The sequence below is a fragment of the Nylanderia fulva genome, unplaced genomic scaffold (assembly GCF_048542155.1).
Source record: "Nylanderia fulva isolate GAGA-0341 unplaced genomic scaffold, ASM4854215v1 Scaffold17, whole genome shotgun sequence".
Classification (NCBI taxonomy): Eukaryota; Metazoa; Arthropoda; class Insecta; order Hymenoptera; family Formicidae; genus Nylanderia; species Nylanderia fulva.
The window spans coordinates 1,701,321-1,715,912 of record NW_028189945.1 but is presented as its reverse complement, the minus strand read 5'-3'; the positions used below and the strand labels follow the sequence as shown (position 1 = coordinate 1,715,912).

The window sequence follows — 14,592 nt, the reverse complement described above, 5'->3', positions numbered from 1 at the left end:
TCTTACGCCTTTTTACGTAAAGTATGTAGTTTTATGTAAAATTTTTTTAAACGTTTCCTCTAAAATAAAATCTAATAAGAATTTTTTACGCCAAAGAATATTGATATTTTTGAAAAACATTTACTTTGGTACAATAACAGTATTCAAATTTCATATCACTCATATTTAATCAATTCGTTATTTCTAAAAAAAGGGGTTTTAAATTATTAACAAAAACCCCTTATTACTAAAATTGTAAAATTTTAAGTAGAATACAGAGAGAAGAGAAAGTATCAAAATCCCATAAAAAAAAGCTTTACGTAATGTAGGGGTGACCCTTCAATAAAGAAAAAAAAATGATTCTCTCGTTACATTGATAACGAATCATAAATCTACATCAAGTTTGATTACCGATGTCACACCGTTAATACGTTTAATTAACAACGTTATATATCGCAAGGCGGGCGCGTGTACTATATATAATTTTGTAATTGTGTGGACGTGTACCTTAATAATCGGATAAATCGCGGGATATCGAGCCGACATTAAGACTCGAGTCGGCTCGTTACAATTAATAAAAGCTCGCGCCGCGTGTGCGACTCGACACGGCCGGCATTTAAAGAACGACGCGTATTTGTCACGATTAGCGATCGCCCGCCGCTTTTGTGCGAGCGGCACGCGGACACTTATTCACTCGCGAATACGCGGTTCTCTGAATGCCTCGCGGGATTAGAGACACGGGATCATTATTTATGCGCGCGATAGCCGCCGCCTCGCGCTGCCTGAATTAATCATACGTCGCGCCGCCACTATATTTGCCCTAACGAGCCTTTAATCCTCCCTTCTTTCTCTCTTTTCGCCCTCTCTTCTCGCCAGCGCGAATCTGTTTTCATTATAAGCGGAAACCTCACTTCCGGAGATCGCATCTTCGACTTTAATGGAAGAGATGCTCCCTTATAAGGGGATACTAGACTTGGGTTGACGGTAATTTCATTATTATTTATTGGATATTAAATTAATAAGTATGATGTTGGCTTAATTTAGAAGCTATCCTTAAATTACGTAAGATTTTTTTATAATTTTTTACCTCCCTCTTTCTCTTAAAATGATCGTAAGATTTTTTGTGATCTCTCTCCCTTGCAGCTAACGTAATATTTTACAATTGGATTAATAAGGTTTTTTTAATAGTTTAATCCTGTTTTAGAGAGATAAATAAGCAAATTTTGAATATACTTATTTAAGTTTATTTTTTTCAAAAATATCAAGTTACATTTTTATTTTTATAAAATAGTTTGAATCAATTGACGAAGACAATTAATTAATAAATGAAAATAAAAATTATTTTGATGATTTTTGGCGAAAAAATTTTTAAATATTATCTTATCAGAAGAGAACATTTTCAAAAATCTTATGTAAAATTATTTCGACCCCTTTTTCCCTACATAAGAAAGCGCACAAAATTTTTAATTTAATTCAAAAATAGGATAGAATGACTTGCAGCGAAATGCGCGATCGCGTTTGATTAAAGTGCCATATATTATATCAATATTTTTGCTAAACTCGTCTTATGAAAGTTTCCGCGATGACGCGTGCGCGCGTATATAATAATAATAATTCTGCACGGAAATTAATACGTGCCAACGTATATGCGACAGCTCTCGATTGCACGTTTTGCGGAAAACACTTAACACATTATTAGATGACATAAATCTGCGCCGCACGATAATTAAATTCAAATTCCGCGTCCCGCGAATGCCATTCTCGAAATGAGAATCGCGGTATACGTCGGCAGAGATAATTTTGCGGTGAATATAATAACGTCGCTACTCGTTAAACTAACACGTTAAAAGCGAGAGATGCGACTGAGATGCATTATAATTAGACGGCACATTAGTCCCGCCACATTTTTGCATCCAGGAATGCTGAAATTTTTATATCAGATAATCGAGGTGCATATCGGATAACCAATATCATATATGTATACAGGGTGACCCCAGATTTACCGAATCATCCGTTAACGAGAGATTTCTAAGATTATTTCGAGACGATTTTTCCTCGACGAAAATATCGAGAGAAAATGTCATCATTTTTTTGCAAGCTCCCAATTTTTGCCATCATATATCTTTGCAATTAAGCTTTAAATTAAAATTTTATAATTTAAATTAGATCTAAAATGAACTGTACTTTTGTTAATATTTTATTTTCACCAGGCTTAGTGTAGAGAAAAAAATTATCTTTAATCATTGACTTAAAATTTAAAAATTATTGATGCCTCGACATTTTCATTGAGAAAAAATTATTTCCAACTAATCCCAAGAATCTGTCATTAACATGTGGTCCGATAAGTCTGGGACACCCTGTATGTATTTGTAGCGAATTTAATTTGTTATATCGTACATTATATTACATCTACTTACGCGAAGAAATATGTGGAATGCTTCGACTCTTTCGTCGTGTGTCTGTTTTACATGATAATAATTATAGAAAGATTAACAGAGTTATCTGAAATTTTAATCGAATATAATATATCACTCGATTTTTTTTTATTTTTTATCGATAACATCGATACAATATTATCGTGTTATGAATATTCCTGTTTGTATTTCGAAATGTATTCTAGATATCGTCAACGGAGTCCTTGTGTCTCTTTTGTCACAAAAATTAATTTATAAAATAGTTGTAATTCATAATTTATGATCATAACATAGTGTGCTGCGAAAGAATCGCCGCAAATATTTTCTGATTATATCATTTCTTCGATCGTTAATTTAATTGATTCTTAGAATTATTGAAATGCTCGGCTAATTATTTATTCAACTCACGAGGAAATGCGAGTCAGTGAAGTATCATACATTATTAATATTGCTACAATACGTGCATTATATCTTGATTGATGAATTTTCTCGAAGAGTTTGCATTTCTATCATTATACAATTTTACATTTGTCAAATGAAAAATAAATTATAAACTGCGCGTAAAGGACTATAAGAATATGAGAATTTGTGTGAAATTTTGTTTCAAGTGAAAAATTTTTCTTTTATTTAATATTTAATGTTAAAATAATAAAATAAAAGTTTTAACTAAATAAAATGATAAAATAAAATGATAAAATAGAACAAATTGCATAAATAAAATAAAAATCTTGTCAATTCAAATTGCTACTTAAATTAAATATTATATCTTGTTTTAAAGCAAAATTTACTTAAAATTTTCAAATTGTAAAAAAAAATGCAAAGTAATTAATAGAAAGAATGAGCAATATTCATCTCTCTGTGTGTATTTTGAATCTAATTATTTTAATTATTGAAATATTTAGGTGAATATAATAACATTGGAATATAGGGTGGACAGGTGGTTGAGCACGCTGCGTCGCGGAAATTCGCCTGAGGCGAAGAAGATGCGGAACGCATTTTAATTCGGTGAATTAAAATTATGTCGAGACATAAAAAACTTCAGAATTATTATTATGTCGCGATATAATTTTAATTCATGGAATTATTGTTATGTATAAACATAAATTTATTTCATTGATAATTCAAACTTTTATATTAAATGGAATACTTTTTATATGTTATTAAAAAATAAAACGGCGTGCCACGTGCCATGGAATTGACAAAGAAACACCGTGTGAGATAAAATTATTCATTTGTCTCGGATGTTTATATCAGACGTTGTGCAATTGGCTTACACAACATAAAATTGACATAATCATCAATCAAACGTATGAAGATTAATAGTGTCGTTTCTAATTTTTAAATGCAGTTTTTATTTTCAAGAAAGGCAAGCATGTACTCTCGAGAAGAGAAATGTTAAAAAAATACATAAATAATTTCAATAATTTCTATACTTCACGTACACATGAATGAGACACGTTCGATTGATTATCTTTGATTTTATATTCTTCACGCATGAATGTCTCCGAGTTATCATTCAATCAAATCGCAGCGGCGTGTAAACACGCGATTGCGTCACCGAATCAATTCTCGCGCATAATCCCTTTTGTAAGGACCGTCGTTAATCGGTGAATTGCGAAGTCAAATGACGCGACGACGACCGTGATACTCTCTTTCTCTCTCTCGATGCGCGATCATGCATAATTTATAATTTCCGCAGGATCGAACGACAGCCGACGTCGTCGTCGTCGTCGTCGTCGTCTGCGGCATTTGAATACAATGTCCCGGCGCTCGACAGCATCGCTAATTACGAAATCCCGGTGCTCGATGCCGCATAAATGTCGTGGCCGCTCGCACGTGACGGAGACGAAACGTCAAACGTCAACGCGCGGGCGAAACGTCAAACGCGCGGGCGAAACGTCAAACGTCAAAACGCGCGCACGTGCGCGCGGCCGCGAAAACATTTATCGTGCAAGGAAGAATTTCGCGCCGCGCAAAATCGATTAGAAACGTTTGTTAGTGATGTGTAATTAGCGTGAGGACGAGAATTGTGCCCGTATATGAATTATTAATGAAGTGCGCTGTGTCGACGGCACTTGTCGACGTCGTTCGCTGTTCCGATGATCGTTTAATTACGGTTCTTGTCGCTTCAGATATTGCATCTTCTGCAGCATCTTCCTTTTCATTTGTTGAACGTTGAAAAATTTGAAAAAATTTCGTTAGAATGGAACAATGCTAATTGTTGTTACGCAGAAATTATTAGCATTGGGACAATTGAATGGAAATAATATTTCGTAGATATTAATCAGTTTCTGGATGAAAGCAGCTTGTGATGCTTTGATTTATGGTCAGATTTTTTTTGTAAAAGTTTAATAATATAGTCGTATTTATAAAATGAACAGATTATATTCTAAAAAAAGAAAAAACAGAAGATCGATTTTATATTTTATTATTATTTTTTTAATACGCTTGCAGGATGTGGCTGCAACGTAAAATATTGCAATAAATTATACACAAATTATTAATATTCGAAAAGTTGAATGAAAACAATATTTCGAAGATGAGATATATCAATTCCCGGAGGAATAATTTTTCATGGATGAAAAAATTGTGATCCTTTGATATCAGATTTTTTAATTAATTAATAATATATAATAGTAAAAAATTAATTAATAAAAAATAATATAATATATTTTTATTAATTAATAATATGTAATTGTGTATTTTTATAAAATGAATGGATTACTCTAAAAAAACGAAAGACAGAGGATCGATTATTATTTTTAACAGGCAATATTTTTTTCGTATGATTGCAGGATGTGGCTGCAGTAACTTGGGCTCTACGAGTTCAGCTTGTGACATCGTGACCGGGCAATGTCAGTGCAAACCGCAAGTTATCGGCAGGCAGTGCGACGAATGCAAGGTAATTTTCAACTTGCGAATCACATTGCATGTTTATAAATAAACTGTGAGTGTATACGATTGTGATATTATAAGATTCAGGTTAAAGAAAAAGAGAATCAAGTTGGTGATACAATATCAAACGTTGATTAAAGTAAACTTGATGGTCTGTAACGTAATTCTACTATCTAAGTAGGCATCTAGTAGCGAGAAAATAAATGCATTGCTTTCCTAATGCAGCTGTATCGAGTATCGGAGAAAAATTCATTTGATCTGCAATGTAGTATTGCCAGATATTAATTGGACATAATATATAGATTGCATTGTCCTTTATCGGAATCGATGAACGGGTCAAATTGCGCGATAGATAGATTCTTCAATTATATGGTAATATATACAATAACATTAACAATAAATTTGAATTTATATAATTCTAACAAAAAATAATTCTCTTATTTAAATTTATTTCACGAAGAGAATTTTCTCGGAGAGTATTATTAATATGTATGTAGTAAAATAAATCAAATATATTTTGTATCTTATTGTGGTAGATATTAATATTTTTTATTGTGGTACATATTAATCAGAAAAGCTTTTATCAAATTCTTCCAATACCATATTGTCCTACGATTACCATGATTTTCAGCGTAAATTCTAAGAGAAAATTCTGTGTTTTAACACTTTATAAAAAATGCAGTTTTTAAAATAATAATAAATAATAAATTGACTATCGTGTAATCCTTACAACTCCGAGAAGGTATTTTTTTAATTGTCAAATTATAAAATTCATTTAGGTTGGTTATTGGGGGCTGACAACAGGGGCAGGTTGCACAGCTTGTGACTGCGATTCCATGGGCTCCTACAACGCTTCCTGTCACAGGGACACAGGACAATGCTATTGTAAGCCGGGTGTAACTGGCTTGCGATGTGATAGTTGTCTCTCTGGGTATTATGGATTTTCATCCAATGGTTGTCAATGTAAGTCTCATCGTCAAATTATTTCTTCATAGTAATATACTAGTAGTTTAATTAACGTGGTGTTTCTTTATTCAAAATATTTTATTTATATATTTTTCTTCAATTTTTATCTATAAATTATAAACAAAATTTTACATGGAAAATATTTTTTCAAATAAAATTAAAATTTTTTTTATTCTAATTTAATAATAATTTTAAGGATATTTTATATTTTTAAAATAAATTATAATATTTGTTTTAATTGAAATTTGACGAATTTTTTCCTTGAATTAGGCGATGAATAATTTGACTTATTTTCATGCATTTTTGAGCTATCATTCGCAGGGAAAATCTTATATATTTTATATTTAACAAAAATTAAATATAAAAAAATTAATAAAAAGATAAATAAATTTACATGCGTGAAGTTGACATCTCATTTTGTGGAAATTTATAAATAATTAAGAGTTGTGAGTTTATTTACAATAATTCTAGATCTCCTGATAGTTTAAAAACATAGTTCTGACCATTAATGCCACAAAAATGCCTGAAGACTTAGGATTTTAGAACAAACTAGGCATTTTTTCTTTGCTTTAATGGCTTAAACTATTTATTTAAACCATTAAAACTTTACAACTATTGTCAATTTAGTCAGCTCTTAATTATTTATGTTTGTACTCTTAATTATTTATGTTTTCACAAAATGGGACACCAATTTCACACATCTCTATTACATCTCATCTCCTAGAAAAGCTCAATGAAAAGAACGAACTTTTTTACAGTATGCGACTCCTGCGTGCGACCCGGTCACGTGTGCGACCCTGACACCGGTCGTTGCGTATGTCCCCGGTTGACCTATGGCGAGCACTGCGACCGATGCAGACCTGGTGCTTGGGATCTAGTACCGCAAGTTGGCTGCAGACCCTGCGCGTGCACATTAGGTGCTACGCGACCCCAGTGCGATCACCAGGGTCAGTGCCCCTGCAGGATTGGCTACGACGGACTCAGGTGCGAGAGATGCGCCAGAGGATACTACGGTTACCCAAGGTGTCGTCCTTGCGGATGTAACGTCGCCGGCACGACTCAGTGCCGGGACGGTGTCTGCGAATGCGATGACAAAGGACAGTGTCCCTGCAAAGTGAGTTTAAAAGTGTGAATTTATCAGTATATAAAAAAGAATATAAAAAAGAATATATAAAAAGATGTAGATTATAAAAAAGACTCATGTGACATTATTAGGTCAGTAAATAAAATAAGAGCGACATAATAGGAAAATTAATTTAAGCGATTAAAAACATTAATCGAGATATAATTCTGAAGGAACTGGTCATTGGACGACAGTGCAATCAATGCAAAGAAGGCACATTTGGTCTCGCGGTGGATAACGTCAGAGGATGCACTGAGTGCTTCTGCTTCGGAAGGAGCACACTGTGTCAACAGGCTGGACTCAGTTGGGGTCAACGAAGATTGACACGACCTCGTGTTCTTCACTTCAACGAGACGATCAGCGACGTAACAGTAGGATTTAATTTAATCGTTATAAATTCTCATTATAAAAATTGATAAATATTTTTGATAAATTCAGTATATAAACATTCATTTGATTATCTGTGATCAAATAGATAATGAGTTTTGGCACCACAATCATACTGCCAACGGTGAACGGTGGCTTAAACGTGACGAACGGCCTCTCCGTAATCCCCGGATCTGATGGTGACGTCACGTTGCCTCCTAATCTTTACTACAATTATCCTCTATATTGGAGATTGCCGGATTCCTTCCTAGGCGATAAGGTATTTTTTTCATTTCTAAACAATGTGTCTTTGTAAAAGCAATTCGCGAAATGTACTTTATATTAATTCACTGATTTAAAATCAAATTTTATATGTATATTAATTTTTTATCACGTTCTTTTTAAGGTCGTCTCTTACGGAGGATTCCTGCGTTTTAAAACTTTAACGGAAGGTGGAATACCTTTAAGATCGAATTTTAGATATCCTATTGTGCAGTTGCAAGGCAATAACAAGATTGTCCTAGAATATTATTTACATCTACCAGCGAACAATAATCATTATGAAGTCAGGTATATTTAACAGTTTTGGAATAATATATAGTACAATTAATTTTGAAGAGAAAGGAAAAACACTGTCCAAAATTAATTTAATTAGACGAATATGTCACATATTATTATATTGGAAAATTCCGAACTTATTTCTGACTTCTGTAAGATTCTAGGGATCATTGCAAAACGTTCAAGAAATGAGTATATTACATATATATTTATATTTAATATTATTTCAGATTCCATGAGTCGTTATGGCAGTTACAAAATAGGCCGGATTACAAAGTCTCCAGGGAGGTGCTAATGGTTGCGTTACAAAATCTTCAGTATATCCTTGTAAAAGCTTCGGATAGCGCCGAATTTACAAAGACCACGTACGTATAATTAGATACAGAAATAAATACATCATAGAGAATAAAATAAATAATTGCAATATGTTTATTTCGTGATATATAATTTTTGACATTTAATAGTTTAATACTTTTGGAAATAAAAATCCTAGTACGCATATACAATCAGAGAAGATAAAGATTTTTATGACAACGTTTCACTTACTTTACTCGGGTGTCCTTCAGACTCCTGGAGGCATCTCTCGACGCCGCCGTCTTGACGCCCACGCACTCGCCACCGTTGGCGATCGGAATCGAGATCTGCGAGTGCCCGTCGGAATACAACGGCACGTCCTGCCAGGATCCCAGCATCGGCTTCTACAGATGGTACAAGAACACCACCGCCACATCCACCATCGTGATTGATCTTGTCGGACAAGCTAGGCGCTGCCAGTGCAACGGGAGATCCGATGTGTGCGACAGGGAGACGGGATATTGCTTGGTAAGCATTACGTTAACATTTTCCTATAAGTGTACGCTATTCATGGAGATGATAGCGCGACACAGGAAGTGCGCCAAGAGACAAGTGTACATACAAGAAGATGAGCCGGAGTACAAGATAAATTTCTTACTTTGGGTCTGCATCGTTTGCAGACTTATATTCTTTTAAATGTTACGTACATGATATAATTTACATAATTGATATAATTAAATTGTATTATAAAAATGCATTATGCATTATTATTTATATAATTATATAATTACTATATAATTAAATTATAATTATACATAATATTTTTTTAAGCTCTCACATTACTTTTTTATAATGATAAATATTTCCTGATGCTCTTATAATAAGGTTTTAAAGAAATTGATATTATTTAAGTGCTATAAATGTACTTTTTAGAAATCTATATAAATATTATAGATATTTTCTATATAGAGATAAGTTTTGAGTAATTTTTTCATATAATATTGAGAACTTTGCGTTGCAGAACTGTCAAGAAAACACGGTTGGCGCATATTGCAATGTTTGTGCTGACAGTTTCTACGGTCATCCAGAATTCGGAGGCTGCAAACCATGTCCGTGTCCACAAGTCGACAAAAGATTCTCGAGTACTTGCATCATTCGTGCGAATAATGAACCCATTTGTCATTGCAAGCCAGGTACGTGAACAATGAAAAAATAAAAAATAATTTTAAAAAGCTGAAACATTTAAAATAATTAAAGAAAGCTTTAAAATCATTTTATCTCAATGTATTTCAAATTATTGATTTAGAATTAAATTAAAAACTTAATTTATCTGAATATTATCTTAAATCTCAAAAGCATGAATCTGTCTAAAATGTTTAATGGATACTTTTATGATTCTAGGTATGTTAATTTTTTATAAGTAGATTTTTCTACTTTCTTCATACGTTGTTCGTCGTTTCAGGATACATCGGTAGAAAATGCGAACGCTGTGCGTATGGTTACTATGGTTCTCCTAGTCTTCCGGACGGCAAGTGTGTTCCGTGCAATTGTCACTTGGCAGGAAGTTTGAGCGACGCTTGCGACAACAAGACGGGACAGTGTAAATGCAGACCTGGGTCTACGGGCAGGGATTGCTCTCAGTGCACGGCGTATCGTCACGTTTACATAAATGACGTTTGCACCTGTAAGTTTATTCGCTGATACATAGAAATACTTCATCTTAAATGCATTAATCTTCATAAATCTGGAAAATATACGCTTATTGAGTTTTATTACATTTTTTGTTTAGCGTGCGATGACAATTGCACGGGAATTTTGTTGAACACCGTCGTAGCCTTATCCGACGAGTTGGCAGCGGGAACGAGTCACATAGCAGACGGATATATTCCACCCCCGTGGGAGGCATTGACTTCTGTCGATTCCGTCGTCAGCGAGCATCTCAAAGAACTGGAATTACGGACTCGTCTACAGGAAAGAATGAAGACTGTACCTTGGCACGAATACAAGAAACTTGCAGAAGATGTTGAAATTATGTTAAGAAACGTATGTTATGTGCTAGATATAGTATTGTAATTGATATGATTCAAGAAAAACGAGTTATACGATTTATACATCTTTTTGCATTTTAATTTGCAGATGACCAAGTGTGCGAAATATGCCGATACCTTGAAGCTCAAAAGTGGCGATTTAAAAAATAATATTTTCACCGGAAAAATCATGCTTAATAATATAAAAAAAGATATAAAAGGTATTAACAATTCGCTTCAATTACCATTGAAAAATCGCGTTACAATATAAATCATTCGTTTAACATAATTTCTTCCAATTTTTCCAGATACGACTTCGGAACTCAATCAATACAGCAACGACAATAGGAGAATAGAAATCAAGAAGGCTTTGAAAACGGGGAAGATAATCTTGAATCATCTAAAATCTGTTAATATAGACCAGAGAACTATGGAAGTAGAAGCTTTCCTCGAGTGAGTGTATTATTTCGTTTAAATAGAAAATTTTAACAAATATTGAGCAGGGAAATTTTATGCTGATAGAAAGAAAAAAATTATTTTTTTCATAAATTGATAAGCAATGTCCCTTCTGTATTAATTAGCGACTTCACCAAGTACGTGGCATGGTTGAACTCTCTTTACGACACTACCGAGCCTTTATCAGCCGCTCAGGATGATGTTAAAGATTACGAGAGAAAGTTAAACGACATGAGAACAATCATAGAAAGGACCATGGAAACGTTGTTCAACTACGACGGTTTGTACAACCGTATCAACAAGACACATGTCGAAACTAGGAATCAGTACGCTCGCATCGAGACGTTGCATGAGGGAACGAACGAATTAATATCTGACGGAAAGAAACTCATCGACGAGGCTCTAGGTTTGCTCGTCGACGCGGGCAACAACATTCAAGTACGCAAATATTTTTATTTCTTAGAAAAATAATTCGTAACAAGCATCAATGATATAATTATGAAAGGAAAATCAATTTACTGATGCAAAGGAAGATCTTCAATATAATTAGCAATACATTTTTTTAATCCATCGGTATGTTTTGCGATTTCTAGGACCAGTCGGACTGGCGAGATAAATTGGCGAACTCAACAGAGGAACTCACTAGGAAGGAGGAACACCAATACCAACTGAATTACGAGTACTCCAAGAAATTTGTAACCCCAGCGATGAAGCACGCGAAGAATCTATCCAGTTACGTCGACCAGTATGTCAGGTGAGATTAAATACGATTCCATAGTATAATTAATTTGATCAGTAATTGCATTGAGTTTACAATGTTCAATATCGTTGTTGCATCGACGATTCGATAAAGTCTAACTCTCTGTCGAGCAGTCTCTTCGCCGAGACGCGAGACATCGCGGCGAGTCCTCTAAAAGCCAGCCAGGCCTACAAGAACATCGTCGATGATCTGCAAGCAGCGAAAGTCACCGCGATGGCAGCCAAGGAAATCATCGAAGAAGTACGTGAAAAGGTAAGAAACGATAGAGTAACTTTTTAATGAATGTAATTTTTTTTATCTAGAATTTTATCAGGTATTTCATTTTTTTCTCGTTTTTTATTTTGTACAGAATTTGTGTTTTTTAATAAAATAAAATTTGTTGTATTTTCATAATTTGAGAATGACGTTTATATAGCACTTTATTAATTAATTATCCATTTATTATCGTACGAAATAAAGTTCGAGAAAACATTTTCTAGAGTTGCAGTAGAGTTAGAAGAGCATACATTTTGATAAAAGATAATAAACTAAATTAAATTACAGATAAGATATTTTAAAGAAATTTAAACTGTTTAAATTATGTTTAGAGAATAAAATAGTTATTAATTTTCTATTTTTCTTCTTCGCACAAATTTTGTTTCTAATCATATTACAATGGCATTTCGAAAGTTGGCTATAAATGTAATGTAGATGCTTTCTCAAGGCTTTCCCCCCTTCGGGACAGAAATCGCTGCTGAACGATGCCAAGGATGTATTAGCCAAATCTTCGCAGCAATGGAAATTAGCGAAGGAGCACGGTAAACTCATTAAGGACGCGAACGCCGAGTTGGAAGCTCAGAAGCAAGCTGTGCTCGTGCTGAAGAATACATTGAACAACACTGGCATAAAGGACAATGAGATAAATGTGAAATTGCGAGAGCTGCATAGCAATAGCAAGAAATGTAAGTGTATATTACAATCTGAATAATGTTAAAAACTTCTAGAAAATATTTTAGATAACATTGTTGTATTTATAAATACTATTTTTAGTGCATGAGGATCTATTAAATATCTTGGAGGAGAATAATGAAGTAACGGAATCTGTTAGCGATACGCAACGACTGATTGACGATTACAAACAAGGCATTGCTGACAGACTGAAGCCGAAGTTGCAGGATTTAAAACGCGAAGGCGATACGAAAATCGGCCTGGCTAGCGAAAAACGTAATTCTTCCTTGGTCGTTTTAATTCAGACTTGGCTAATTAAATAATTCTAGGTATCTACGTAAAGTTTTTATGAAGATAATGTCATGGAAATATATTTATTTTAGTGTCAGAAGCGCTGAGCAATATTAAGATAGCCGATGTGAAGTTGACAAGCTTGTCCAACACCGCGATGAAGCAAAAAGCCGTCTTCGACAAGTGGAACGATACCTTGGCTACGAAACTGCAGAATCTCAAAGATAAAATCGCAGAGGCCCGAAACACCGCCGATGGGGTATAATTCATAAAAATCATTATTTTACTTAATGAATATTGAATATCTTGATACAAATTAAATTAAAATCGAAATTAAGATACTTTATGTAAATTAACATCATATTGATTTGCTGAATGCTGTACTTGCGCTACACGCAGGTTTTGGATTTTAACTTTTTAATTAATTTAATTATAAGGTATTAAAATGAGGTGTCGCTTTTAGATTCGCGTGTCTCTGAGATCCGTAGAGGGTAAAGAATGTATCCGTTCGTATAGACCAACGATGTTGCAATCTTCAGCAACGACTTCGATCGTGATGACTTTCGCGCTTCCGACCGCCCGCAAGGAAGGTTCACTGTTTTACTTGCCCAGCGGAATTAATGTACGTCCTTTTAATAACACAAAAATTAATGCATCAAATAGTAAGAAATACAAATAAAAATTTCAAGATTTTTTTTAATTTCTCGCAGGACGATTTCGTTGCTCTGGAGATAGTGGACAGAAGAGTGCGATTTTTGTGGAATGTCGGCGGCGGTACAGGTGTCCTGACGCATCCTGAGATTCTTGAAAGCGGTGATTTGCAGAATGACAGATCTTGGTACAGAATCGAGGCCGAAAGGTGCGGATCATCGAATGATACATATATCTTTAAACATTAATTTGCAATAATCAAATGTTTCTCGACAACCTCAGAACTCGACACACGGGTAAATTGAGCGTGCTGAGGCAGACGTCGACGTCCGGAAAGTATCTCCCCGTCATTAATTCGACCAATTCCGAATACGGCCGTTTCGACGTTCTACCTACGGATCGAGTATGGATAGGAGGTATTCCTAAGTCACAGAGAAGGCCAACGGAACTGATGGCTACCAACGGACTTCCGGCTTGTATTCATCAGGTGATCCTTGATGGAAGACACATCGGTCTCTGGAATTTCATTACGACCGCGCCAGACTGGGCTTGTAAAGCTTGCGTGGAAGGGTAATTCGCTGAAAGCTATTAATTCAATTTCTCTTTGATGTTACATCTATCTCTGACTTGATAATTTTACACTATCAACATTTTCACGCAAAAATTAATTATTTTCGTTAATTTAATCATATATCGTCCGTTTCTTTTAGAGTGGAGGACACCAGAGATGATATATCTTATAGTTTCAATGGCGAGGGATACGCCGTGAGAAACAGAGTCTCGTCTGGTACTCCCTACAACAAATATATGTTTGGGGTCTCTATCAATTTTCGGACATATGATGAGAATGCATTATTATTTCTGGCCATCAACAAAGATAATGTA

At 34.3% G+C, this 14,592-nt stretch overlaps 1 protein-coding gene across 3 annotated transcripts in view; it reads left to right on the top strand.

Moving 5' to 3' along the window:
- Window positions 1-14,592, top strand: part of wb (wing blister) — a 173,671-nt gene that overhangs the window by 154,734 nt on the left and 4,345 nt on the right. For 2 of the 3 annotated variants that reach the window (XM_029311947.2, XM_029311949.2), the window contains 23 exons: window positions 5,189-5,295; window positions 6,068-6,251; window positions 7,013-7,368; window positions 7,551-7,748; window positions 7,853-8,023; window positions 8,150-8,313; window positions 8,532-8,666; window positions 8,868-9,123; window positions 9,617-9,788; window positions 10,058-10,279; window positions 10,385-10,638; window positions 10,732-10,843; window positions 10,931-11,075; window positions 11,204-11,516; window positions 11,672-11,832; window positions 11,952-12,090; window positions 12,542-12,779; window positions 12,868-13,041; window positions 13,149-13,315; window positions 13,520-13,678; window positions 13,767-13,915; window positions 13,990-14,277; window positions 14,418-14,589. In XM_029311947.2, the coding sequence (XP_029167780.2) occupies window positions 5,189-5,295; window positions 6,068-6,251; window positions 7,013-7,368; window positions 7,551-7,748; window positions 7,853-8,023; window positions 8,150-8,313; window positions 8,532-8,666; window positions 8,868-9,123; window positions 9,617-9,788; window positions 10,058-10,279; window positions 10,385-10,638; window positions 10,732-10,843; window positions 10,931-11,075; window positions 11,204-11,516; window positions 11,672-11,832; window positions 11,952-12,090; window positions 12,542-12,779; window positions 12,868-13,041; window positions 13,149-13,315; window positions 13,520-13,678; window positions 13,767-13,915; window positions 13,990-14,277; window positions 14,418-14,589 (4,436 nt within the window). The remainder of the gene's footprint in view (window positions 1-5,188; window positions 5,296-6,067; window positions 6,252-7,012; window positions 7,369-7,550; window positions 7,749-7,852; window positions 8,024-8,149; window positions 8,314-8,531; window positions 8,667-8,867; window positions 9,124-9,616; window positions 9,789-10,057; window positions 10,280-10,384; window positions 10,639-10,731; window positions 10,844-10,930; window positions 11,076-11,203; window positions 11,517-11,671; window positions 11,833-11,951; window positions 12,091-12,541; window positions 12,780-12,867; window positions 13,042-13,148; window positions 13,316-13,519; window positions 13,679-13,766; window positions 13,916-13,989; window positions 14,278-14,417; window positions 14,590-14,592) is intronic. The other variant, XM_029311948.2, reaches the window with a different exon arrangement.